General features: G+C 56.6%; 2 protein-coding genes across 2 annotated transcripts in view; one reads left to right on the top strand and one right to left on the bottom strand.

Annotated features, from left to right (window-relative positions):
- CDC42BPB (CDC42 binding protein kinase beta) overlaps positions 1-12,120 on the top strand; it is a 113,261-nt gene extending 101,141 nt beyond the window's left edge. Inside the window, 7 exon segments of the mRNA XM_036843656.1 lie at positions 2,524-2,621; positions 2,706-2,790; positions 2,905-3,022; positions 3,103-3,220; positions 3,652-3,757; positions 3,863-3,933; positions 10,723-12,120. Of these exon segments, the coding sequence (XP_036699551.1) occupies positions 2,524-2,621; positions 2,706-2,790; positions 2,905-3,022; positions 3,103-3,220; positions 3,652-3,757; positions 3,863-3,933; positions 10,723-10,854 (728 nt within the window). The 3' untranslated portion in view covers positions 10,855-12,120.
- Positions 12,121-14,220: 2,100 nt separating this feature from the next.
- Positions 14,221-23,965, bottom strand: AMN (amnion associated transmembrane protein). The gene is made up of 12 exons (XM_036845088.1): positions 23,890-23,965; positions 22,962-23,080; positions 22,814-22,858; positions 16,510-16,597; positions 16,150-16,367; positions 15,839-15,976; positions 15,538-15,646; positions 15,333-15,415; positions 14,952-15,129; positions 14,674-14,863; positions 14,506-14,599; positions 14,221-14,435 (listed from the first exon to the last, which is right to left on the bottom strand). Exons 1-12 carry the CDS (start codon positions 23,930-23,932, stop codon positions 14,349-14,351), a joined length of 1,392 nt encoding a protein of 463 aa, XP_036700983.1. The 5' UTR covers positions 23,933-23,965; the 3' UTR covers positions 14,221-14,348.
- Positions 23,966-26,238: the final 2,273 nt, after the last annotated feature.

The raw sequence follows: 26,238 nt of genomic DNA, 5'->3' as shown, positions 1-26,238 counted from the left end.
ACAGGACCTGCACTGTTTTACGTTTTACAAGATGTTCTTCATGATGATGTATAAACTTACACGGTGATGAAAACAAGCTAAAGGTTTCCAGTGGCCAGAAAATACCCAGTTCTGATATCCAGGTCAGAGTTCCTCTTGGGACAGATATTGTTCCGAGGGGTAGGAGCTGTTCTGGAGAACAGTTGTTGCTTAACCGGCTCAGTTAGGTGTCCTTCTGCGTGGATGACAGCGCTGGGCGCGAGGCCCTGGAGTCCGCACTCCACGGGGGGCACCTCCTGCTGGGCCTGCTGGCTGAGCACTTTCTAAAGGCCCTAAACCTCAAATTCTGCCCACTCGATACAGGGAATAGCAGGTGGGCTGCGTCATGACGCCCGAGGGCCAGAGGGACGAGGAGTAAGTAGGCAGCCACAGGGCACACGCTGGTTTCAAGCTGGCGGGGCTGGGGTCGTGGGGGCGGGAGGTGGGAGTTCGGTTTTGCTTAATCACCTGAAGGCCCAGCCTTGTGGCTGCCTCGTCACTGGCTTCAGCAAGCTGGCAGAAGAGCCAAGGCGCTGGGACCCGGAGCCCGGCCCGTGACGGGAGCGGCCGGCCTTCAGCCGGCGGAGGCTCGCTGGACGTGTCCCGGCCTTGTTAGCCCCTGGCCAGGGCCTGGGGTGCGGTGCGGGCAGCCAGAGCCGGCAGGAAGGGCCAAGGCCTGGCCCTGGCGCTTCTCCTCCGGGTCTCTCCCTGCCGCACCCACTCGTCTTCATGGGCGGCCAGTGCAGGAACGGCCTCAAGACCACCCGGTAACGTCTGACAGGATGCAGGTCACTGAGTGCCGTGTTCTGTAATCTTGACCGTGAGTGACCTGGCAGGGACGCCCGAGCTTCCTGCGTTCTCCTCTGATTCCAGCTCTCTCTCCACCTTTGTGCTCTCTTGTTTCACCTCCATGCACAGTACAGATGCCAAGTCAGTTTTAGAGCTGGCAAAAAGTAATTCAGTAACTTTCAGGATGGAGAACTAAAAGTGTTGCCTGCTTGTCCCAAGCCCCATCCGAGCATGCATGTGTTCTCGCCCCCCTCTCCTGTTACTCGGGGGGCGGGGGGGGGCGTTAATCGGTCCCATCCTACCGAGGAGGACCCTGAGGGCCACGAGGTGAGGTGACCTGCACAAACCACACAGCAGAGGCTGGCTTCAGACTCAGATCTGTCAGAATTCACGGCCCATGTTCTTTCCACAGATTTAACTTTTTAGTTTAAATTTTTCTTTAGACTGGACATCTCAGTTTATCACTTTATCAGTAAGTCGTATGCACAGATCTCTCCTGGCTCCCTGCAGATGAAGCCCCACATGCTCACAAGTAAGAAGAGCTGCCCCAGAAGCCCCCATGTGGGGGAAGGTCCTCTGAGTTACTTCAGGGCCCTCTGATTTCTCTGACCATCTTTTTCGCATGTGGCACTCAAAAAGAAGGCTTCATGGTTTATCTGAGATGTCACTTCTGGGACAGTTTGGTGACTGGTTCCAGCATCTTTTGTCTGTTTCCTAAACCCTGTTGCATTTTCTTTTTTGTATTCAAAAGAACAGGTGTGATCAGAGAGCCCATTTGGAATCTGTAATAACAGCATAGCAGAAGCTTTTTAGAAATTCATCTTCAGTTAAGCGTAACATGAGGAAGATTAACCCTGGAAGGGAGAAGGACCTGGAACCAGGGCTGAGCCAGAGCCACCTGCCAGCTCTGCGTGCCAGCCCGGGCGAGGCCGTGTGATGACAGTCAGCATGCTGGGACCCCAGCCTTGCGCCTCCCGTGGCAGGATGGCAGCCTCCACCGCTGCTCTCTCTCTCAGTTCAGATACTTTTACCGCCGTCCTAAACGTGGGAAAGGCCCCTTACACTTCGGGTGCCACAGGGCCACCAGTCCTCGGCCTCACACGTGTGGTTCGCTGGGAGGGTTTTCCGTCACGACCTGACGGTGTCCCATCCCGTAGTGGGGAAGGGGAAAGACAGCACCAACTCCCCAGCTCATCGCAGGAGAGTAATTGTCGTTCTACTGCGTGTGTGTTCAGACCCGATTACAAGAGGGCTGCCTGAAAGCTCCAGGGTAAGCCAACGCCCTTGCCCAGAGCCCAGCAGGAGTCTCTGGGTGGAGATTTTAAATATTTACCCAGAAATCTGACCTTTTGGCATCTCTGAAAGAAGGGATCTGCCTTAAGAAACAGGACATTGGGCCCTTTCCTGGATTTCAGATGTGTTGAGCCTGAAGTGACAGGCTTCTGAGGTAGTTGTATAAGAAAGCTAAAGGGGAAGCCAGGTGTTTAAACAGGTCACCTTCGGCACCTATGCGATGGTATTGAAATGCTGTTTAGTTTCAGGAGTGGAGGTAAAGCGTTCAGACGTCGGTTGTGTTTGTCTGAACCTTGAAGTGAAGGTTCCCTCTAGAGTGAGGGGCAGGGCCCCTGCGGCTTGGGCCGTTGCACCCGACGCAGGGCGGGCGGCCCCCGGCACCGGGGGGGCCCCAGGCTCACCGCTCTGCTCCGTGTGCGCCAGGTTGCAGCCCCGGGCACATCACGGTCTACAGCGAGTACGGCGTGGATGTCTTCGACGTACGCACCATGGAGTGGGTGCAGACGGTCGGCCTGCGCAGGGTAAGGCCTGGCGGTGCCCGGCCCCTCCCCCGGCCACCCCCCCCCCCCCCAGCAGCCAGCCTCCCTCTCTGGTTTCCAACGCAGATCCGGCCACTGAACTCGGAGGGCAGCCTCAACCTCCTCAACTGCGAGCCTCCCCGCCTGATCTACTTCAAGAGCAAGTTCTCGGGTGAGCCCTTCTCGGGGGGAGCAGAGGACGGGGGCTGGAGGGGGGGCCTGCCTGGGAGTCGGTGGCCCTCCCCCCGGCCCCACAGAGCCACAGCGGCCTTTCCTTGTCCTGCAGGAGCGGCTCTCAACGTGCCCGACACCTCTGACAACAGCAGGAAGCAGATGCTGCGGACCAGAAGCAAAAGGCGGTTTGTCTTCAAGGTGCCGGAGGAGGAGAGGCTGCAGCAGCGGCGGTAGGAACCTGGCTGGGGGCTGGGCTGGGCCCAGAGGACCAGGACGCCTTCCTGAACCTCACGGTGTTTCCTTCCCCTAGGGAGATGCTCAGAGACCCGGAGCTGAGATCCAAGATGATCTCCAACCCCACCAACTTCAACCACGTGGCCCACATGGGCCCGGGCGACGGGATGCAGGTGCTCATGGACCTGCCTCTGGTGAGCCCGCGGGTGCTGTCCCCTGCCCTCCCCACACCCGGCTCCCCTGTGGCTCCTGCCTGTATGCTCCTGAGGTGTCTGTCACCGTCTCGGTCCGTTAGGGGTTTGTGAGAAATAGCTGTCAACAGTGACTGCTGAAACATCTGAGTGTGGGCAGGTAGCATACTTGGTGGGGGTTTTTTTTTTACATAAAAAATGTGTTTTCTGTAGAATTTGACTTGGCCTAAAGCCACTATTGCCAATTCGTAGCTCAAAACTGACCTGATGCCACTGTCCGGAGGTCCTTCCCAGCCCGTTTTGCTTGTCGAGGCCCAGGGCCCCGGCCTGCTCATGCTGCAGACTTTGCACTTGGCCTGCGCGCTCTGCCCGGGGCCCAGCTGTGCTCCCCCCGGGCGTGCTCGCGTGCTCACGTGCTGTTCTCTCTGCCCCAGAGCGCCGTGCCCCCCTCCCAGGAGGAGAGGCCCGGCCCTGCTCCCGCCAGCCTGTCCCGCCAGCCTCCGCCCAGGAACAAGCCCTACACCTCGTGGCCCTCGTCAGGTACCAGGGGCGCCCGGGCCGGGCCTGGATGCTGGGACCCCAGGCCCTCAGTTGGCCTCTGAGCTGTTCTCCCCGAGATGACCGATGGCTGCCTGTGTTCCGCAGGTGGGCCTGAGCCCGGCGTGGCTGCGCCTCTGAGAAGTGCGTCTGATCCTGACCAGGACTTTGACAGAGAGGTAAGACTTGCCCAGTTACAAGGGACAAGGCCTGGGGTCTGCAGCGCCACACGTGCAGGGGACTCGAAGCAGCTGTTCTTTGGAGAAAGAGACTCCATCTCCCCTGGAGCGGCCACGTAGGGCCTCAGTGGTCACCAGCCCCCCGGAGCTCCCCACTCATGACTGCTCAGGCTGAGCCAAGGCCGGGAGGAGGGAGGACACGGACCCTGTGGCTGTGAGTGTGTTGGGAGAAAGATGTGGCTTCTCGCCTCCAGGTCATGGCCTCAGGGAGACCGAGGCCTCTGCGGCCTGGTGCTGGGCCTCCTTCCAGGCCCTGCTCCCGAGTTATCTGATCCCTTGCCCTCAGCCGTGGCTGCCCGAGGTTGGGCCAGCCCTGGGAGGATGCCGCCGAGAGCTCAGGAGGCATCAGGAGGGGGGCCGAGGGAGCTGCTGGGGCCCGGCTCTCCTCCTGGGCACTGACCGTGGGTGGGCGTCACCGTGCACAACTGAGAGATGAAAGCCCTCCTGTGAAAAGTGCAGGAAGGCTTCTCCTGTCTAGACTCTTCTGTGTAGTTTTATGCACGTGGCTGTAACACATCTGTAGGCACGTTCCTTTTAAAGCACAGGTGGCCTCATGCGTCTTGCTCTCTCTCTCCTCCTCTGACAGCCCCTTGGGATCGGAGTGTGGGGGGCCACGTGGGGGCGTCCCTGGCTCAAGTGTTCTTGGGCTTTCAGACCCCGCTTCTGGTTGCAGGGTCCTTGGTTCCCTGTGTGTGTGGTGGGGGAGGAGGATGGGAGGAATGGCAACCTGAGGGCTGTGCCCCAGCAGCACTTTTGTGGGAAGGAGGAGAGGGGCTGGGTGCGCTGGCTGTTCTAACAGCCCCGGCACCCACAGCACGTACTCACGGGGGCTGCTGAGCTGACGGCGGAAACCAGAAGGGCTTTGCTTCACGTGGTCCTCACCTTCCTGGCTTGGCCGGCTTTTCAGGTGTGGATCGGCTGCTGCTTCCTCTGCGTCCACCTTTGCGCCCTTTACCCGTCTTCTCTTGAGTCACCATGCTTTCCTCTTACTCGTTTAGAGAAACTCTGCATAGATTGTGGGTGTTAATCTGTTGCAGATATTTTTCCCCGTGTCGCTGATTTTTTAATTTTGTCTTCGATTGTAAGAGCAGAGCATTGTCATACAGAAATTTTTAATTCTCGTACAGTCCAGTCTTTATCTTTTTGATTAAGATAAACATTCTCTTGTAGTCTGAGAGCTTGGGGTTTTCTGTTTGTCATTACGTCGTGAAAGTGTCTGCAAGGGAGTGTGAGAGTGAGTGTGTAAGTGTGTCTTAGCGTGTGTGTGTGTGTGAGCAAGGACCTGAGCTGCTTTCTTTCTAAGGTACATGACACGCTGGCCCTGCACCACTTACTTCCAACTTGAAGTGTTACCCTTTATTATTTGTTGAATTCCTTTGTTTACGTGTCTCTATTCCTGGAGCCTCTGCTGCACCACCTGTAACCTGAGAGCCGGTAGAGCACATCTCTTCATTCCCACTTTTCAAAACACTTTCTTAGCTTCTCCTTCAAATAAATTTTAAAATATTTTTAGGGGCTTCCCTGGTGGCACAGTGGTTAAGAATCCGCCTGCCAATGCAGGGGACACGGGTTTGAGCCCTGGTCCGGTAAGATCACACGTGCCATGGAGCAACTAAACCTGTGCACCACAACTACTGAGCTTGTGCTCTAGAACCCGCGAGCCACAACTACCGAGCCCACACGCCACAACTACTGAAGCCTGTGCACCTAGAGCCCCTGCTCCGCAACAGAGAAGCCACCAACTGCAATGAGAAGCCCACACGCCGCAACTAGAGAAAGCGCACATGCAGCAGCGGAGACCCAACGCAGCCAAAAATAAAATAAGTTAAAGTTTTTTTTAGATTACGGAGCTTGTTGACTCCACCATCATCTAAAGAAAGGGAAAACTGTGTCGAGCTTTTCGCGGGTGTGTTGGGTGTTTGTAGATTAACTCGGGGGCTGCCCACCGTCCTGACCTTCCCTGTGCGGGGGCGCTGCACGTCTCTCCCCTTGACGGGTTCCCTCTTGCAGGTTGCGCGTGTTGGGGGCTAACTAAGTTAATTCTTAAGCATTCCAAGGTTCCTGTTGCCATTGTGCACAAAATATAATCCTCTTAACGTGGGACAGTGAGAGATTCAGTTGGTGAACATTTTGATGCCAGTTTTTCCATCTGTGTTTATCAGTGAAGTTATCTGTGCCTTCTTTTCTGAGCTGCTCTCTTTCAGCTGTCTTCAGGGCTGCCCCAGCCTCAACTCTGGCTTAGGAAATCTGTATCTCTTAGTTGCCATCAACACAGGGGTTTTCTTTCCTGGAAGGTTTCATAGGCCTCCCTTAAAAGGGCCCGAGGTTGATGGCTAGAGAGGTAGGTCTTCTGGGGTTTTGTTTCTTACTTTTTTCCCTGCAACGATCTGTTTTGAAAAATTTCAAACTTCCAGGAAAGTTACAAGAATGGTAGAGTGAATAACCCACATAAGCTGTACCTAACCCATTTTCCCCATTTGGGTTTTTGGGGAGGAACCAGCAGAAAGTGAGTTGCAGTATTACCCACCGCTAAGTACTTATCCCGCACCTCCCTCGGGAGGGTGTCTCCCCGCTGCCCGGCGACGTCCTGTTCCTAAACCTAGAATCCAGCCGGGGCCACGCGCTGCGTTTAGTAGGCGCGTCTCTTTAGTCTTCAGTCTACTGTGCAGTTTGTTTATAAAAAGTGCAGTTTTTTTTGCAAAACGTTCCTCAGTCAAGGCTTGTCTGATTTTTTGAATTGGGTAAACCGTGAAAAGGCCCCACACCTGTCTCCCAGCCGCCCGGTTCTCCCCAGGGACCAACAAACAAGCGTGTATGAGTGTGCGTGCACACATGCACACACTTTTTTCCTGACTGCACACATCGTGCCCTTTATCTGAGGGCAAGGCTGTTCCTTCACGTGACCACGGTACAGCTGCCACACTGATGAAACCACCTGCGTGTCCCCATAATGTCCTTAAGCACCTTTGCTGGCGCAGGACCCAGTCCCCAAGCATGCGTGGCATTTAGCTCCCTCATCTCTTTGGCCCCTTTACTCTGGAACAAGCCCTCAGCCTGTCTGGCAGAGAGCACATTTTTTATTTTCTAGAATGCTCCTCAGTTTGGGTGTCTGACATTTCCTTGTCTTTTGAGATTTGGGTTGTGTGTCCCAGGATGGAGTACGGCACACAGGACGTGGTGTCCTTGGGGTGTTGCATCCTGAGGCACATGGCATCTGTTTGTCCTGTACTGACCTGTTTGTTCCTCTTTTTAAGTTTAAGTGAAACTCACATAACAGAAAGTAACCATTTAAAAGTCAACAATTCGGACTTCCCTGGTGGTTCAGTGGTTAAGAATCCGCCTGCCAATGCAGGGGACACGGGTTCAATCCCTGGTCCAGGAAGATGCCACATTCCGTGGGGCAGCTAAGCCCGTGAGCCACAACTACTGAGCCTGTGCTCTGGAGCCCTGAGCCACAACTACTGAGCCCACGTGCCACAACTGCTGAAGCCCGTGCGCCTAGAGCCCATGCTCCGCAACAAGAGAAGCCACCGCAGTGAGAAGCCCGTGCACCGCAACGAAGAGTAGCCCCCGCTCTCCGCAACTAGAGAAAGCCTGCGCGCAGCAACAAAGACCCAATGCAGCCGAAAATTAAAGAAGTCAACAATTCAGTGGCTGTTTAGTACATTCACAGTGTTGTACAACCACCAGCTGTGTCTACTCAGAACACTTCCATCACTGCAAGATAAAACCCCCACTCACTGAGCAGTTTCTCCTCAATTCCTGCCTTCCCCCAGCTCCTGGCTACCACCAGTCTTAACAATCTATGGATTTGCCTGTTCTGGGCATTTCATATAGTGGAATGAATCGTACAGTACGTGGCCTTTTGTGTCTGGCTTCTTTCACTCAGCATCATGTTTTCAAGGTTCATCCATGTTGTAGCATGCATCAGAAAGTTGGTTCTTTTTATTGCTAAATAGTCCAGTGGATAGATGGACCACATCTTATGTACTCATTGGTTGTTATGAATAGTGCACTAGGAACATCTGCATACGTGTATTTGTTTGAGTACATGTTATCATTTCTTTGGGGTATGTACCTAGGAGTGGGATTGCTGGGTCATATGGTGGCTCTACTTTTAACTTTTTGAGGAACCACAGCAGCTGTACCATTTTACATTCCCACCAGCAATGTACAAGGGTTGAGTCCACATCTTTGCCAACACTTTTTTTTTTTTTTTAAAGATTTATTTATTTTATTGATTGCTATGTTGGGTCTTCGTTTCTATGCTAGGGCTTTCTCTAGTTGCGGCAAGCGGGGGCCACTCTTCATCGCGGTGCGCGGGCCTCTCACTATTGCGGCCTCTCTTGTTGTGGAGCACAGGCTCCAGACGCACAGACTCAGTAGTTGTGGCTCATGGGCCTAGTTGCTCCGCGGCATGTGGGATCTTCCCAGACCAGGGCTCGAACTCGTGTCCCCTGCATTGGCAGGCAGATTCTCAACCACTGCGCCACCAGGGAAGCCCACTTATTTTTTTTCTTACAAGAAAATTTTTTTTCAATAGTCATCCTAGCAGGTGTGAAGTTGTATCTCATTGTGGTTTTGGTTTGCATTTCCCTAATGATTAGTGATGTTGAGCATCTTTTTCATGGGCTTATTGGCCATTTGTATACCTTCTTTGGAGAAATGTCTATTCAAGTCTTTTTGCCCATTTTTTAATTGGATTATTTGTCTTTTTGTTGTTGAGTTGTAAGAGATTTTTATATAATATGGATAGGGAATTCCCTGGCGGTCCAGTGGTTGGGACTTGGCATTTTCACTGCTGTGGCCCGGGTTCCATCCCTGGTCTGGGAACTAAGATCACATAAGTTGTGTGGTGTGGCACAGCCAAAAAAAAAGGATACCAGACCCTTATCAGGTATGTGATTTGCAAATATTTTTTTCGTTCTTTGGATCGTCCTTTCACAATTCTCTCTGTCTTTCAGTGTACAAAAGTTTCTAATTTTGGTGAAGTCCAGTTTTTCTATTCTTTTCTTTTGTTGCTCGTGCTGCCTTTGATGTTATATCTAAGAATCCATTGCCAAATTCAAGGTTATGAAGATTTAGTCCTGTTTTCTTCTTAAGAGTTTTATGGTTTTAGCTTTTGTTTAGGTCTTTTTTACGTTTTGAGCTAGTTTTTGTGTGTGGTGTGAGGTAGGGGTCTAGTTTAATTCTTTTGCAGGTGAATATCCAGCACCATTTGTTCCTTCCCCCATTGAATGGTCTTGGCACCCTTGTTAAAAATCCATTGACCACAGGTTTATAGATGCATTTCTGGACTCTCAATTCTATTGCATTGGTCTTTATATTAATACTACCATGCTGTATTTGATTACTGTTGCTTTGTAGTACATTTTTTTTTTTTTTTTTTTTTTTTTTTTTTAGTAATTATTTATTTATTTATGGCTGTGTTGGGTCTTCGTTTCTGTGTGAGGGCTTTCTCCAGTTGCGGAGAGCAGGGGCCACTCTTCATCGCGGTGCGCGGGCCTCTCACTATTGCGGCCTCTCTTGTTGCGGAGCACAGGCTCCAGACACGCAGGCTCAGTAGTTGTGGCTCACGGGCCTAGTTGCTCCGCGGCATGCGGGATCTTCCCAGACCAGGGCTCGAACACGTGTCCCCTGCATTAGCAGGCAGATTCTCAACCACTGCGCCACCAGGGAAGCCCTGTAGTACATTTTGAAGTAGTAAGTTTGGGAAGTGTGAGTCCTCCCACTTTTTCTTAGTATTGTTTTCACTATTCTCAGTCCTTTGCAATTCTATATGAATTTGAGGATTGGCTTTTCCATTTCTGCCCCTCCCCCAAAAAATCCGTTGGAATTTCAGTAAAGATTGCATTGAATCTGTAGGTTGATCATTTTGGGAAATATTGCCATCTTTACAGTAGTCTTCCAATCCATGAACGTAGGATGCCTTTCCATTTATTTAGGTGGTTTTTCATTTCTTTCAGCAATGTTTTATAGTCTCAGTATACAAATCTTTCACCTTCTTGGTTAAATTTATTCCTAGCTGTATTTTATCCTTTTGGATGCTATTGTAAATGGAATTGTTTTCTTAATTTCCTTTTCACATTGTTCATTGCTGGTGTATAGAAACACAACTGATTTTTGTGTGTTGATCTTGTACCCTGCAACTTTACTGAATTTGTTCTTTGTGGAGTTCTTTAGGATTTTCTATCTATACAGAGTCATGTCAGCTGTGAAGAGAGATGCTTTTACTTCTTCCTTTCCAACTTGGATGCCATCTTTTCTTGCCCTGGCTGGAACTTGTAGCACAGTATCGAATAGCGGCAGTGAAAGCAGCACCCTGGTCTTGTTCCTGCTCTGAGCGGGGAGCTTTGCCTTTCACCACTGAGTGTGAAGTTAACTGTGGGCTGCTCATGGACACCCTTTGTCATGTTGAGAAAGTTCCTCTCTGTTCCTCATGCTTTTATCATGAAAGAGCTTCACGTCTGTGACCTCTGACTGCTTGGTTGCCATGCTGTCTGGTTTCTTCACTGCGGAGTTACTCCTTTTTGTAATAGTTACTGAGTCATTTGTGGGGTTGGGCCTTGGTTTATGATCTCTCACCAGCAAGGACAACATGACAAGCTTGCAGAGTGTGTGTTCTCATAACACGAATGGAGCCAGCAGGGGCTACACTGCCAAGGCAGCATCGCCTCCACAGGCCCAGGGCGATGGTTCTCACGCTGTCCCTCCTCTTTGTCTTCACAGCCTGATTCGGATTCCACCAAACACTCGACTCCATCGAACAGCTCCAACCCCAGCGGCCCACCAAGCCCCAACTCCCCCCACAGAAGCCAGCTCCCCCTTGAAGGCCTGGAGCAGCCGTCCTGCGATGCCTGAAGCTGCCGGCTCACCACAACAGGGCTGGGGGGGCCCAGGTGGCCTCCAGTGTCAGTGCCAAGACTGAGCTGACCCTCCAGTGTTGTCCAAGGAAATGTAGAATCGATTTGTAGATACGGAGATGAAGAAAATACTTTATTATAATAATGATCGGTTTTATGCCGCACCGAGGCGGTAGGCCGGATCTGCTCATCTGCACAGCTGTTCCGTTTGCACACGAAGGACCGCCTGCGGCCCCTCCTGCCCAGAACCAGCTGAGGCAGCGCGGGGGGGCCTGTGACGCCAGCCTCCTGCAGACCCCAGTGGCGCCCCGGGGGCTCTGCAGGAAGCAGGCAGCTCGGGATGGCCTCGGTGCCGCGTCTGTTCCCTGTTCCCTGAAACTGTTTCCTAGGACCTTAGGAGAATAGTAGGAATTTGTATATCATTCCCAGTGTCCCTAGAGTTTTGAAGACAGAGGAAAGTGGAGCTTAGTTTGTGGCCTTTTTATTCATTTAGCCATTACGTAGTCAGATGCAGAAGTCCTTCTGTCGACCTTGTAGCCATGGACAGAGGCCCATTTGAGTGAAGCCTGCCCTGTCCTGGTCCCTCGTGTGTGTCAGTCCGTTTCTGGTCACAACCACGAAGTGTCACCCGTATCTACTACTGTGAAGTCAGCTGTGCTCCGTTTCCCGCTCGCTTCCACAGCTCTGCCTCCTGCTGTAAAACCAGTGAGTGTCGTGCAGCCGGGCCCCGAGGCCTGCGGGCCGAGAGGAAGCCAGAGCCCCGGGTAGCCCTGCGGCAGGCGCCAGGACCCCTGCCCTGCATGGAGCCCCGTGACTAGTGCCCTTCTGGATCGTGTAGACTCACCGCCACACTCCGCCCGGTGGGCCGGCCCGCGGCGCCCGCGTGTATCTGCCTGCCTTCCCCGCGGCGTTTGTGAGTATCCGGCAGCCTCCTGTCTCTGTAAAGGCTTGCGATAAAGGCTCGCCCCGCTGGGCTTCTCCCCGTTCTCCCGCCGGTCGATGTTCTCGGTGGCAACGCTGTTGAAGACGTGCACTTACCTTGAGTCGGCACTGAGTGACGTGGGCACTGTGGCCTGCCTGTGCGTGTCACACGCCCAGCACCCGCCTGCCCGCCCCCTGGGCCTTCTGCTGGGGCTGGCACCTGCTGGGGGTTCTGGTTTTTACTTTTTTAATGTAAGTCTGAGTCTTTGTAATTATTGAATCGTGAGAACATTTTTGAACAATTTACCTGTCAATAAAGCAGAAGACGGCAGTTTTAAAGTTCTCAGTGGTTTGTCTGAATGTGACCACGTGTCACCCGGTGTCTGGCCCCCCAGTAGCGCCCTGTGCCGGAAAGCACCGTCTTGCCTGTGGAAGCCATTCTTGGTCACTTGCTCAGGCGGGGTCCATGCTAAAGAGGTTCGTGTCCACGTGGCAGGGCTGGGACCTCTTGCCTGCCAATGTCACGATGGGGGGGCCTCCTGGGGACACCCTGCACCATGGTAGGCAGGGTCAGGGGTGGGCCACTGGCTGGAGAGGGGGACCGTCTGGCCAAGTGTCCGTGCCAGGACAGGCAGATGGGCACTCAGCCTGAGAGCAGCAGGTGCCCTCCAGGGCCGGGGCAGGGTGGGGCCAGCTGCTGCACCAGGGACCCCAGTGCTGGGAAAGGGGGATGTGCCCATGAGCCCGCAAGGCAGAGCAGTGCCCCGGGAGGGAAGCTGCGTGTGACAGACGCACGCTGGCCCTTCAGCAGCCCCCGGGGGTAGGGTGGGGCAGACCACCACCAGGAGGGGGGAGCTCACGGGGAGGCTGGGCTGGATGGGTGGCCACATTGGGGGCTCTGGTCCCCAGGGCGGGGGGCAGCCTGTGGTGAGTTGGGTTTCATCATTTGCTCCCAGTAAGCTCCTGGTAACGTGTGAGCAGTGACGGCACCTGCCGAAGAGGGTGGTGGTGTGAGGATACAGTAGAGCACAGAGAGCAGCCCCCGGGTGCCTGGCAGGTGATGCTTGGGGGGCGTCCTGGGCACCCTTGCAGCTCCGCCAGTTGGCACGGCCCGGGCTCCGCAGCCAAAACAGCCCCGCCGGCCGGCGGGGACCCAGGCCCATCTCACTGTGGGCCTCCGTGGTCACAGCTGGGGAAGGAGCATGGCAAATTTTAGGAGCAGACACAATCCTCCCACCTGTACCTGAAAGGGGACCACCCAAAGCACAGGCAGAGACAATTGAGTGAAATCACAGCACCTGGAAAAGTGAAAAGCGAGCATAGGCCAGTGGTGAGCGGCCATGTGGGGTAGTGGGCAGCCGGGGCCTCGGGGTCAGAGATGATGGCATTGGATACTGGCCCTCCCTCCGTTTGATGTCTGCCCCACGTGAGGTGAGCACCTCTCACAGGTCTGAAACACGGGTGCTGAAGTGTCAGTCGTTTTTTAAATGCAATATTAGCTATTGCAACAGCTACACAACACCAAGAGGAACGACCACCCACAACATGGGTGAGCTTCACAGGCAGGATAGTGGCCACAGAGCACAGCTTCCCAAGGGACGGAACCTTACCAGCAAATTCACTGTTAGAGGCTCGCAGGTGGTTACCCTTGGTGGGGGGGAGGGAGGGGGGACGTTTCCAGATGCTGCTTACACAGAAGTGTCCCTCCCTGACAGTTCAAGCTGGGCATTTGTCAGTACAACTTTACACACACACACACGATTCACCGTCCCACTGCTGCCCCATCAAGCACCTACCAAGTGAGTGTCCTACTCAGAGCGGCTCAGTCCCGACACCCACCCTCCAGGTCAGAGCTGCCCTCAGAAGGGGGACGGCGAGGCCTGGCCCTGCAGCGATGGACACCAAACAAACAGCCCCCACCAAGCAGGACGCACCTGCCAGCTCTCTGACCTGCTCCACCACTGTGGCGGGCAGCTCTGCCCCTGCCCCCGCCCCCAGCAGAGGGGACAGATCTACTGTGTCCCTGGGACCGCTCCTCCGGGCAGCCCAGTCTGCCGGAAGTCCAGGTCCACCTGGCTGGCCCTGGGCCTGAGCAGCTTGGCATGAGGTAGGGGAGCACCTGGCAGCCCACTTCTCCACGCTCCTTGGCGCCTCACTCAGATTTGCTGCTCCCCACCGTCCCCCCTGCTGCAGTCCCCTCCCTAGCCTTAGGGGCTTTTTGCATGGGCTCCTCCAGAACCGGGGCAGCCCCCTCCTAATTCTGGGTGGAACCTCGCAGACCAGAAGCCTCGGACCGCCCCAGCCTACAGGTAGTACCCAGGACTGCCCTGGGCGAGTGGCCAGGCGCCAGCCGGCACAGGCTCTGAGGACCACTCCTCACCATCCCACCAGGCAGGGGCAGAGAGGTGGCAACGCAGGAAGCAGTGTGTCCACGGCTGACCGCAGGTGCAGGAAAGTCCTTTATTGAGCAAGGCCGCCCTGTCCTTGGCCAGCGGAGGGTGGGGTATCCCGCAGGGCCTACGACGCCGGCGGTGGGGGGGGGTGGGGGGGCCGGGCCGGTTCCGCGGCCGCTCAGGCCTCGGCCTCGGCTTCGCCAAAGAGCGGATTAACGAAGTAGCTGCGGCTGGAGCTCCCGACGTCCGGCTGCGGGGCGGGGAGCTGCGGGAGCGCGGAGTCAGGGATCCGGCCGCGGGAAGTCCCACACCCCCGCCCCCGGGCGCCCCCTCACCGCCTCCGCCGGGTCCGCCGCGTAGAACACAGGGTTGTGGAAGCCCAGGGGCGCCCCAGCCGGCGCGGGGTCCGCCTCGTCGCGCCTCCTCCACCTGGAGGTAGGGACGCGCGTGAGCCACGCGTGCCTGAGCGCCGAGGCCCCGCCCCGAGGCCCCGCCCCGCGTACCTGAGCCTCCCCGCGCGGCGCAGCAGCAGCGCCCCCGCCAGCAGCGCCAGCAGTAAGAGGAGCAGCGCGGCCGCCAGGCCGCCCGCCAGCCCCGCGCGCGGCCCCGGCGCGTTCAGCCCCGCCGCCGAGCCGCCCCCAACGGGCGCGCCCGACTCTCGAGCGGTCGCCGATAGGACCCCGAGGGCTTCGCCTGCAATGGAGGGCGCCGGCTCAGTCGGCACCGAGCAGGGCGGGGCGGGGCAGAGGTGCGGCGCTGGGAAGGGGGCGCCCGCGGTTACCGTGCTCCGCGATGTCCGCCAGGAGGGCCCGGGCTAGGCGCCCCGCGCCGCCGGTCTCGGGCCCGGTCTCCACCAGCACCACCTGGATCTCCGTGTCCGCCTTCGCGCCTGAGGCTTCGCGGAGCCGGGGCTGGCGCGGAACCTTGGACACGGCCATTTGCAGCCCCTGATACTGGGGCTGGAGAGGGGCACAGAGTTGGCCCGGGGACTCCGCCCCTCGGCCCTGCGGGAACGTTGGAGGCAGGGACAAACGGTGGACAGGCGGAGAGTGGACGCCTCAGGGAGGAGGCGGAGTGGGGCCCGGGGATCCCTGCGGAGAGGGTGGTCCCAGACCGCGGCTGCGGAAGGGCAGGGGCCCGGGTCGGGGTGCGGCCCCATTACCAGGGCCAGGAAGGCGTGCAGCAGCCGCGCCCGGTACCGCTGCAGGTCAAAGGCCGGGCCATGGGTCAGCGATACGATGGCTCCTGAAGAAGCAGGAAGGTGAGGGTCAGCACCGCGGGTCCGGGCCCGACAGGGAAACTGAGGCTGGGGGCGAGCCAGGGTGGCCAAGCCGTCCTAGCTAGCAGGGGCCGGGCGGGGCGCTCACCGCAGAGGTCGCAGCACTGCCCTTCGGGCCGGAGGGGGTCTCGGCAGGCAGCCTGGGGGCAGCGGCCACCCAGGGGCTGGAGCAGTGCTGCGCAGATCCACGGCTGCGCCTGGAAGCAGAGAAGCGGCGGTCAGCGCGGAGACGGCGAGGAGCAGACCGCAGTGAGAGGGCCACGCGCCCGGGGAGGCGAGCGGGCCAGAGACGGCGGGGCGCGGCGGCCCCTGGCACAGTCCCGACCTCCGGCGCAGAGCCGGGCCCAGCCGCGCGGTGCCCCAGCCACCCCGCTGCGGGCCGCCCTCACCTCGGCGTGGCCGCACACGCAGCCCGACTGGTCCGCGCAGGCCTCGGGGCCCACGCTCAGCGCGCCCGGCCCGTGGAAGCGCAGGCGGCCCGCGCGGGACGCCAGGAAAGCAGCCAGGTCCTCGTCGCGCGTGAACGTCTGCAGGTGGCCGGGTGACCACCGGAGCCAGCCCGAGGACGAGACAGCACCTGAATGCTCGGAAGCCACCGGGCTAGCAGGGTGGGAGGGCGCTTCCGGGGAGCGACAACTGACGGGCAAAGGCGCGGAGCTGAGATCCCAGCCCCCGCCCCGGCCCGCGCGCCCGGCCTCACCTGGCCCAGAGCCCGGACGCTGCGGACGCGCACGGTGCCGGCGCCCGGGCCGAGACCCACCCGGAAGGAGGCGTCGGACGGGAAGACGACGTCGTCGTGGCTGCAGGGCACGCGCTCGGCGTCCACGGAGAAGAGACCGTGCGCCGCGTCTCCGGAGCGCCACAGGCGCGGGTCGTGCCAGCAGAAGCGGTCGGGGTCGCGGAAGAGCGCGGGGGCCGCTGGGCGAGCGCGCGACCCTGAGCTCCGCCCAGAACGCGCCCTCCAACCCGGCCACGCTCCAACCCGGACCTCGCCGTCCCCTCCAGGCCCCACCCACGAACGCGCCCCCTCGAAGCCCCGCCCCTGGCCCGGCCCCCTCACCTGTGCTACAGTCCAGGTGCAAGCCGGTGTCCAGGGCGCTGAATCCAGCTCCTGAGGCCAGGACGAATTCCCCGTCCAGCGGCAAGAGCTGTAGGAAGCGCAGGCCGAGGCGGCGTCGCGCGGTGGACTGGGGCATCAGAGGGTCCCACTCTGCGCCCACCCCCGGTCCCCCTGTCCCTGGGGAGAAGAATCTAGACCACGGAGTGAGCAGGCGAGGTCAGGGCCTGGGGGCACCTCGCCCTGCCTGAAGGTCAGATAGGCCGCAGGGAGTAGGGCTGCTAGCCAAGGAGCGAGGAGCTAGCCTGAGACCTGGGAGTGTGGGGCGTTTGGGGCAGGGTGACTCTTGTCAGGGCCATTGCCCTCCCCTGTCACCCCTGGAAAACTACAATCCACGGGGCTCGTAAGTTCCAGGAAGCCAAGCTGCTGGGGACTCTGGAGTCAGCCCTGAGCCTGTGAGGGAGGGGAGGGGCTACAGTTGGGGAAGCGGGTGCCAGAGGCAGCAGGGAGGGTAGTGGGGCCTTGGAGCCCCCGTCTCCCCCTCAGCCTGGGCAGCCCCTTCAGCACAGAAGCCCAGGCCTCAGGCGTCAGAGGAAGTAGGGCAGCGGGGAAGGCCAGGAGAAGGAGGACTGACTGGCCCCCACCCGCCGCCACCGCTCCAAGCCCCAGGACCCTGTCCCTCCTCCTTGCCCCCGCCAGGGTTGGGGTTTGAAGGTGAGGGTTGGACCAGGGGAGCTGCTCAGTGCAGGGGTCACGGGGGTTCAACATCTCAGGGGACAGCCACCCAGGGCCCAGCCTGCGTCCCAGCTTGCTCGGTAGGGCCTGCTCTTCGGTCCCCCCAAGCACTGGGCCTGACCAAGAGGCTGACACTGGGGAGATTCAAGGTCACAGGCCAACTACCTCCACAGCTGAGGGTGCAGCACTGTGACAGCAATAAGGCAAACCCACCTGCGGGCGCCGGGGACGAGCCACGGACAGACGGACGCGATACGCCTCAGGTGTGTACCAGCAGTGTGAAGCATGAACAAGAACTCGGTTTTCAAAAGAACCAAAGCGGGAGATGTACATACTATATGGTAAATGTAAGAGCTGAAAGACAGCAGGAAAGGGCTGAGCGGGAGAAACCAGGAGAGATGGGAGCCCGCCCAACACTGAAGCACCAACATTCAGATACAAGGGTGGGCGGGGGGAATATCTGAAAAACAATGAAGATGAATTTTCCATAGTTGAGGAAAGCTGGGAAACCTCGGATTGAAAGGTCTCATTGAATGCCAAATGAGGAAAATCACAGAATACTATGTTCATGAATATCAAAGACGAAGAGAACATTCTAAAAGCAGCAGAGGGAAAGAACAGATCACCCAGGAAGGAAAAAATTCAGAAATCGGGTTTCTCAGCAACAACAATGCAAGCATATGACAGAACAGGCTGCCGGAAGACTTCTGGAGTCGCAGCCACCTCTAGACACACCCCTAGACACAGCCCTGCCCGCCAGTGGGCAGGAACGGCCCTGCACTCCAGAATAGTATGTTACATATATTAAAAGATAATAAAAATACCTTAAGCTAAAGACTTCCAGAATGATTGCCACAACAAAGACCTGCCCTGAAAACATGCTAGAGAAAAGTAAGAAGGAAAGAAATACAGAAGCTGAGAAGAGATATGGGAAGTAGGGTGATGAAATAATTGATGAAGCTTTAGTTTGTCTCCTTGATAAAATGTTTTAAATCTAGGAATAAAATGTGATGGGGGACGGGGGAGACCACAAGGGCACGGACATACAGTAAAGAACTTACTTTGTTCGAGAAGACACAGGTATGAAAAGGATTAAGAAATCAGGACCTGCCAAACTGAAAACCTGGATGAAATAATACCAGTTCTTCTAGAAAATTTAAAATATTAAAATTGATGCAAGAAGCAATAGAGGGACTTCCCTGGTGTCCAGTGGTAAAGAATCCGCCGTCCAATGCAGGGGATGTGGGTTCGATCCCTGTCAGGGAACTAAGATCCCACATGCTGCAGAGCAGCTAAGCCCGTGAGCCACAACTATGAGGTCGCGTGCCTCAACGAGAGAGAAAACCCTCACGCCACAACTAGAGAGAAGCCACATGCTGCAACGAAGAGCCCGCGTGCCACAACTAGGACCCAACGCAGCCAAAACAATAAGAAAAATAAATATTTTTTAAAAAAAGAAGCAATAGAGAATTAGAATAGACAAGTAAGCATTAAAGGTTTGTTTGTTTGTTTGGCAACACTGTGTGGCATATGGGATCTTCGTTCCCTGACCAGGGATGAACCCGCGAACCTGAGAACCCGCGCCCCCTGCTGTGGAAGCACGGAGTCTTAACCCCACTGGACTGCCAGGGAAGTCCCTAAAGAGACTTTTGTTTTTGTTTTCAAATTTTATTTATTTATTTATTTATTTATTTATTTATGGCTGCACTGGGTCTTTGTTGCTGCGCGCAGGCTTTCTCTAGTTGCGAGCTGGGCTACTCTTTGTTGCGGCGCACGGGCTTCTCATTGCGGTGGCTTCTCGTTGCAGAGCATGGGCTCTAGGTGCGCGGGCTTCAGTAGTTTGTGGCACGCAGGGGTCAGTAGTTGTGGCTCACGGGCTCTAGAGTGCAGGTTCAGTAGTTGTGGCGCACGGGCCTTAGTTGCTCCGCAGCATGTGGGATCTTCCCAGACCAGGGCTCGAACCCGTGTCCCCCTGCATTAAGCAGGTTGATTCTTAACCACTGCACCATTAGGGAAGTCCAAAGAGTTTTAAATGTTAGTCAAAGACCTCCTGTTCCTAAATTCCCAGTCCAAGTGTTTTTTATAGGTGAGGTATACTAAACCCTCAAGGAAAATTTAACTTCTTCTTACAGGAAGTTTGTTCTGGAAAACAGAAAAAGAGTGAAAATTGCCAGCCCATTTTATGGGGCCAGTATAAGTGTGATTCCAAAGCCAAATGAAGGACAGTACAAAAGAAGAAAAATTATAGACTCAGTTGAGTTATAAACGCAAATGCAAAGATCCTAAATAAAATATTAGCTGACTGGATCCAATAATGTGTTTTAAAAATACATGGCGATCATAGGGTTATGTCCCAAGAATGCAGGAAGGATGGGATAGGGAACGCTCCCATCACGGCTTCCCTGCAGTATGTACGATGGTGTCCCAGCAGACGGTAGTGGAGAGTCTTGTGCCAGCAAAATCAGTATGACAGAAGTCAAGTGTCTTGAAGAAGTGGCACACTTTGACCTGCACCTGAAGGAAGGTGCCAGAAGGACATCAGTCTTACCAGGATGGTTCAACCTCAGAAAACCTCACTAATAGGCTAAAGGAGACAGGGGGAAACTACATCTCAATGGACGTAGGAAAAAAACCCTGAAAAGTTCAACAACATATTTATGATTTTTTTAAAGCTTCCAGCAAACTAGAAATAGATTAGAATTTCCACAATTAAATAAAGTTTATGTACAAAACCCTACAGCAAACATTACACTCAAGGGAGAAACCTGACATGACTTCTCTTCATGTTGGAACAGGACAAGGATACCTAATTTTCTCACTTTTGTTTAACATAGGGGTAGAGGCCCTGGACATTGCTACAAGGAAAGAAAAAGAAATAAAGGAGTTAGGGGGGCTTCCCTGGTGGCACAGTGGTTAAGAATCTGCCTGCCAATGCAGGGGACACAGGTTTGAGCTCTGGTCCGGGAAGATCCCACATGCCGCAGAGCAACTAAGCCCGTGCACCACAACTACTGAAGCCCGCGCGCCTAGAGCCCGTGCTCCACAACAAGAGAAGCCACTGCGATGAGAAGCCCGCGCACCTCAACGAAGAGTAGCCCCCGCTCGCCGCAACTGGAGAAAGCCCATGCGCAGAAACGAAGGCCACATGCAGCCAAAAATAAATAAATAAATAAATTTATATATATATAAAAAAAAGGAGTTAGGACTGGAAGAGAGGAGGAACAACGGTCATTATTTACAAAGATAACCAAATAGAAAATATAATTCTTAAAAATAGGGCACCATTCGCAATAGAAACCAAACTATAAAGTATTTATAAATTAACCAATACTACACAAAACCTCATGTGGACCGTTTTTAAAGACTCTAGTAAAGTTTTATGACCCAACGATCTGAAATATCTTGAGAGAAAATCCACGTTCTTGAATGGATGACTTGCTTGTATAAGGTATCATTCATTCCAATCAAATTCCAGGGTTTTGGTGCTGGTGCTGTTGTTACCTGATAACCTACACTATAATCTCTCTGCACAATCAGATCCACAAAGAACTAGTCAACCTTGTAACAGGGGGGTGAAGAAGGCAAATTACCCAGTGGGATATTAAGACAACTGGCAGAGCCTCAGAGTGGGGACAGTGTGGTGCCGGCAGGAGAACGGGCAAAAAGATCAAAGGAACTGCAGGAAAAGCTCAGAGAGAGCCCTCACTGGGTAGCTGATGAACAGTGACTGCAGCGCCACAAAGCCAGGGGGCAAGGCTGCTGGTTTGGAGGAGGACATTCATTGGAAACTGGGCTCATTCCAAGGAGGAAAAAATATGCCTGGTTCCCTAGTTAGTGCCCCACTCAGCCATGTGCCCCTGATGGCAAAGCCGTGACTTAACAGACAGAATATATAGTTGATTATGGTTGTGGACTGAGAAGCAGGAAAAAGATGCTTAAACAAAACACCAAAAACCAGTTATAAGGCAACAGATTTTGCATTCGATAGATTAATAATGGGGGTTTCTGATCAGCAAAGGGAAACGCAGGCAAAGTCCACAGTGAGAAGACGCAGTATCTCAACAATCATTAACAGGTAGAAAACAGGAGATTCCCCCCAAACAAGAAACCTGGGCTAAGGGTAGAAATGGGAGTGGAGAAGGGTTCAGGAAGAGAAAAATCTCAGGGAGAGAAGTTCCAAACCAAGAGAAATGCAAATGAAATCACTGACAGTCGTGCCTGTTACTAGGGCGACATCTCAGCAGCCGACAACGCTGGGACCCGCCGTGCAGCGGGGGTGGGAGGGGCCTCAGGCAGCGCTGGGTCCCTTCGGCCCCCTGTCCCTGGGCCCCTGGTCATTTCCCACCCGGGTCCTCCGGGAGCTGACCCCACGGAGCGGAGGAGAGGCAGGGGAGGCGGGGGAGAGGCCCACGGGGCCGTGCGCAGGGGTACAGGCGCGCGGACGCCTCTGGCCGGGGGAAGGGCTCGCGTCTGGGCGGCGGGGCGTGGGAAGGAAGGGGCAGATGGAGGGACCCGATAAGCGAGTGAACAATGAATGAACGAATGTTGTGTCTTTTAGGATCCCCAAGCTCTTCCAAAGGAGACCATCAAAGTAACGAAGTCAGCCAGGAGGAGCCCCCAGGTCCCGGCACCCTCCCCCGCAGCTGAGTCCTCTGCCCGCGGGTTCCTGCGAGTTCCAGGCACCCCTCCCTGCTCGCTCCTGGCCGCCGCCTGGTTGCCTTGGTTACCAGGACTGCGGAGGCGGGTCCCCTCGGTGCAGCTGCTGCGCCCCTACCTCCCCGGCTCTGCTGTCACCTCTTCCTCACTGCTCCCTCGCACCTTAGTCTTTGGGTTGGACAAATGTGGGAAAGACATCCCGACCCCGGATCTGCGGGGACGGGGACATCCTGCCCCATGCCCCCTTCCCAGGCTGCAGGTGAGGGCGGGGCTCCACTGCGCCCACAGCCCTGCCCCACGTGGCGCCAGGCTCCCAGAATTAATGCCGCTTTTGAAAACAATCAATTAACCGAGCTGCCTCCAGGTGGAAATAAGGGGTCCCCAGATCCTGCATCTGGGCAAGAGATTGAGTCCCAGGCCTGGGCCCCCGGACTGCCCCTATTCACCCACAGAGTCCAGCGGCCTCCGGGTGAGGACCCCCACCCTGGAACTCACACTGTGAAGCAGTTTGAGAAAAAGGTCCCCTCGAATTCTGCTGGTGGAGTTTGAAGCACCAGGACAGGGAAAGGCTTTGGTGGGGCGGGGAGCGGGGGCTTTCCCAGAGCAAACCTTGGAGAAGACAGACTACAGGGGGGCAGGGGCCAGAGGCAGAAGGCAGTGGGGATAAGAGGCGCCCTCCACACCCCCCAACAAGGCTGGGGCATAGCCTGGGCTGGGATTGTAGGACCGGCGTCCCCCCCTCCCATGTGGGTCCCGGACCTTCCCGAAGCCCCTCCAGAGGCTGACGGCCAGTGGACTGCAGGGTCCCCCACGCGAGTGCAGGCCAGTCAGGAGGCAAGAAAGGGGCATGGAATTGACCCCGGCGGGACCCACCAGCCCCCCACCGACCTGGGGCCCATTTGCCACCCGGCCTCACCATGTCCGAGACGCTGTGACCTTCTCGCACCAGGACTGACACCGTCTGCAGGCAGAAGCGGCATCAGCGAGCAGACCCCACCCTTGGGCTCCCAGTGGCCCGGACCACGCCGGTCCCCACCCCGGCCCCAGTAGTGGGGGCCAGGCACCTTGTCCGCGGGGAACTCGACGGCGGCGCCCGCGCACGGGGTCCGGTTCTGGCTCCAGTTGGCGGCGGCGTCGAAGTCGGTGTTGGGGACCCAGAATTTGTAGGCGGCCCGCGTCAGCGCTGGGGAGGGGGCGACTGAGTGCTCCCGAGCCCCCGGCCTCCGGGGTTCCCGCCCGGACGCCCCAGTGGCCCAGGGAGGACGACCTCGCCCAGACAGGCCCTCGCCACTCCCGCTCCCGGCGTCGGACCAGACCCTGCAGGAGCCTGGCCATGACGCTCCCTGACGAACTCCTACGGGGTCTGCAGAGCCCGCTCAAACGTGCCCTCCTCCGGGACGCCCGCCAAGATCGCCTCCTAGCCCGCCTCCAGTTCGCCCCGCGCTGGAGCCGAGGACCGGGCCAGGCAAGGATGGCGACGACCAAGGGACGGAGGCGAATGGGGCAGCGGAGGCCTCTGCCAGGTAGAAGGGGCTGCGGGGGGGGGGGGCCGCAGGACCCGTCCAGACGGGCTCTGAACTGGAGCTGCGTCCTGAGGGGGCCGCGAGGGGCTTAAGAGAGGGGAACAGGGACGGGGCTGCAGTTTTTAAAGTTCCCGGGGGTTGGGGGCCGGCCCCGAGGACACGCGACGGCCTGGGCGCGACGGGGAGGGTCCGCGGCGCCCTCGGGGCCGGGAGGACGGAGGCCGGCGGCGGAGCTTCGGGCGGGGACCGGGGCGGTGCCCACGTCGAAGGCGGACAAGCGCCCGAGGGCAGGCGCGGTCCGGGTGTAGGTCTGGCCCGGGCTCCTCGCCTCCCGCACCGCCCGGCGGGCGCTGAGCGCGGAGGGACCTGGAGGCCCGGCCGGGTTTCGCAGCCCCTCAAGCTCTCGCCGCCCGCCCCTCGGGGGCCCTTGGCCTCCAGATGTGTCGCGTCCCCCCTCCCCACCTCTTACCGCAGAGCTGCAGCCACAGCAGGATCCGGCCCGGCGCGCCCATCTCGCCCAGGCTTCCGCGTCTCGGACCGGGAGACTTTGCCCCGCGGGGCCCACGTGACCGGGCGGGGAGGGGCGGGGGCGGCCGGGGAAGGTTACACAGTTACTTCCAGACCCGCCTGCAGCGACCCTTAGGCCCCTCGGAGGCGCCGGCCCCGCCCCCCTCCCTCCCACACACTCAGCCCTCCAGGACTGGAGGACCTTGGGCGCTTGTCGGACCGACTTGCCCAAATAACGGGTCTGTTGGGGGCGCGGCGGGTAAACAACCTCTGCTCCCACACCCCCCTCTGCCCCAGATGCAGCTGGAGCTGCACCAGTCTGCCCGCCTAGTGGGGCTGGTGTGTCCACTCTCCCAAGCAGGCCCTCCTGCCTCCTGGGCTGGATGGACTGTGGATGGTGGCAGGTAGATGGCGCCTGGTGTCTCGCGTATGGAGGAATGGTGAGCGCGTGACAGTGGGTGCACGGTGAGTGGTGGAGCGTATTTGTGCTGGTTCGTGGATGGATGAGGATTGGATGGATGGGAGATGGTGAGTGAATAAACAAGTGGACAGTAAATGAGTGACAGTGGATGGAAAATGAGTAGTGCGTGATCGACGCGTGTTGGATGGTAGATGGATGCATGGATGGCGAGATAGCGGATGGTGAGATAGCGGATGGTGAGATAGCGGATGGTGGATGGATAGAGGATCGATGGTTGACGGTGAGTAGACAGATGACGGGTGGCAGGTAAATGTAGATAGTTGTTAGTGGGTGGTGGATGGATAAATGGATGGATGATCACAGATGGTGGATGGATGGATAGAGGAGAGTAGATTGTGGAAAGATGGGCAATGGATGGTAGATGGTAGTTGGATGAAGAAGAATAGTGTAAAGGGTGGAAGATGGAATGGTGACTGGATAAATGGATGGTTGGTGGGTGAAAGATAAATTGTGGATGTTAAATGGTCTACGGGTGGATGGCTTGTTGAGATGGATGGTGGGTGAAAAAAGCTTGTGGATTTTGGATGGAATGGATGGAAATGGGTGGTAAATGAGCTGAATGGTGGATGAATGGATTAATGGTGGATAAATGAATGGCAACTGGGATTCAGATGAATTGTGAATGGATGGTCGGTAGAGGGGTGGTGGACGGATGGATGAGAGTAGAGATGATGACTGGATATAAATGGATGGGTGGATGGACAGGTGGATAGACTGAATGAGTACAGGATGGGTGAATGGATGGAGGATGGGGGATGCTGGAGGGATGAGTCTGGGGTAGATGGCTGTGTTTAATTGGAGAGGTGGGTGCTTGGCTCTCTGTAAGATGCACATAGGGATGGATGGTGGTGAGTGGGTGGAGGATGAATTTGTTGGAGATGGGACGGTAAAGAGTGAGTGGGAGGGCAGAGAGATTGGGCTTGGTAACCTGGATGGTTATGGGTGGTGGGGTGGATGGTGTACTGATTATTAAGGGATGGGCTGTGAATCAATGGTGAGATGAATGGGGTGATCTGTGGATGGTGGGAGACCAACAGATGACGCCTTGTTGGTTATGGCTGCTGGAAGGGAGAGGAATAGCGGGTGGGCCATTGGGTTCAGGATGCCTTGGTGGTTGATGAGTGAATACAGAAGGATGGATGGAGGGGTAGATGATGGAGGTCGATGTATAGATGGAGGGCTGTGGGTGAAGGGGAACTACACAGCACCTTCTTCCCTCCCTCCGGCTCACCTGCCCTCTCCTGCATCCCCACCTACCTCTCACCTGCACACCTCCTGTCATGAGCACTCTTCTCTCTGCCTGGGTCTTTGCTTCTCCCCAGCACAAGATATTTCATCCAAGGAGGATGGGGCCCACCGCTGGGAGCACTCAAAGCACTTTATGCCATGGGTAGGGACAGAGACTTCTCTGACTAGGAAGGAGGGAGTGAGCACACCAGCTTGTCCCACCCTTTCTCCTGGGTGGGATCGGGGCACCTGCTCTCAGTGGCTCAGCCGTGCCAGATCTGTGTGGAGGGGTTGGCTCCCAGCCCAGCCTGGGATGGGGAAGGTGGGTCTGAGTGGTCCTGCGTGGTCCTGAGTTTGGCTTTGGCCACCGGTAGGGCTGACAGGAAGCTCCATCCTCCACAGCAGTCAAGGAAGGCTTCCTGGAAGAGGTGGTGTTAAAGCTGAGACTGGAAGGATGAGGTCACAGCTGCAGCTACAGGTTGCGTTGAAAGTGGCAGAACAGGAGGAGCCGGGGTTTGTCGGCTGTGGGGTGTTGGCGTCCATCGCTGAAAGGGGCATCCTTGAGCAGAGGCTGGAGGTGGGTCCAGCTATCAGAGGGTGTCC

Source organism: Balaenoptera musculus, chromosome 2 (genome assembly GCF_009873245.2).
Source record: "Balaenoptera musculus isolate JJ_BM4_2016_0621 chromosome 2, mBalMus1.pri.v3, whole genome shotgun sequence".
Taxonomy (NCBI): domain Eukaryota; kingdom Metazoa; phylum Chordata; class Mammalia; order Artiodactyla; family Balaenopteridae; genus Balaenoptera; species Balaenoptera musculus.
This window is presented reverse-complemented; position numbering and strand designations above follow the sequence as displayed.

Coding starts and splice junctions, on each gene's coding strand:
- AMN (XM_036845088.1), bottom strand. CDS start 23,932: ATGGGCGCGCCGGGCCGGATCCTGCTGTGGCTGCAGCTCTGCG. Junction 22,859..22,961: donor TCGAGTTCCCCGCGGACAAG/GTGCCTGGCCCC, acceptor TTCTGCCTGCAG/ACGGTGTCAGTCCTGGTGCG. Junction 16,368..16,509: donor GCACCTGGACTGTAGCACAG/GTGAGGGGGCCG, acceptor GCGCTCGCCCAG/CGGCCCCCGCGCTCTTCCGC.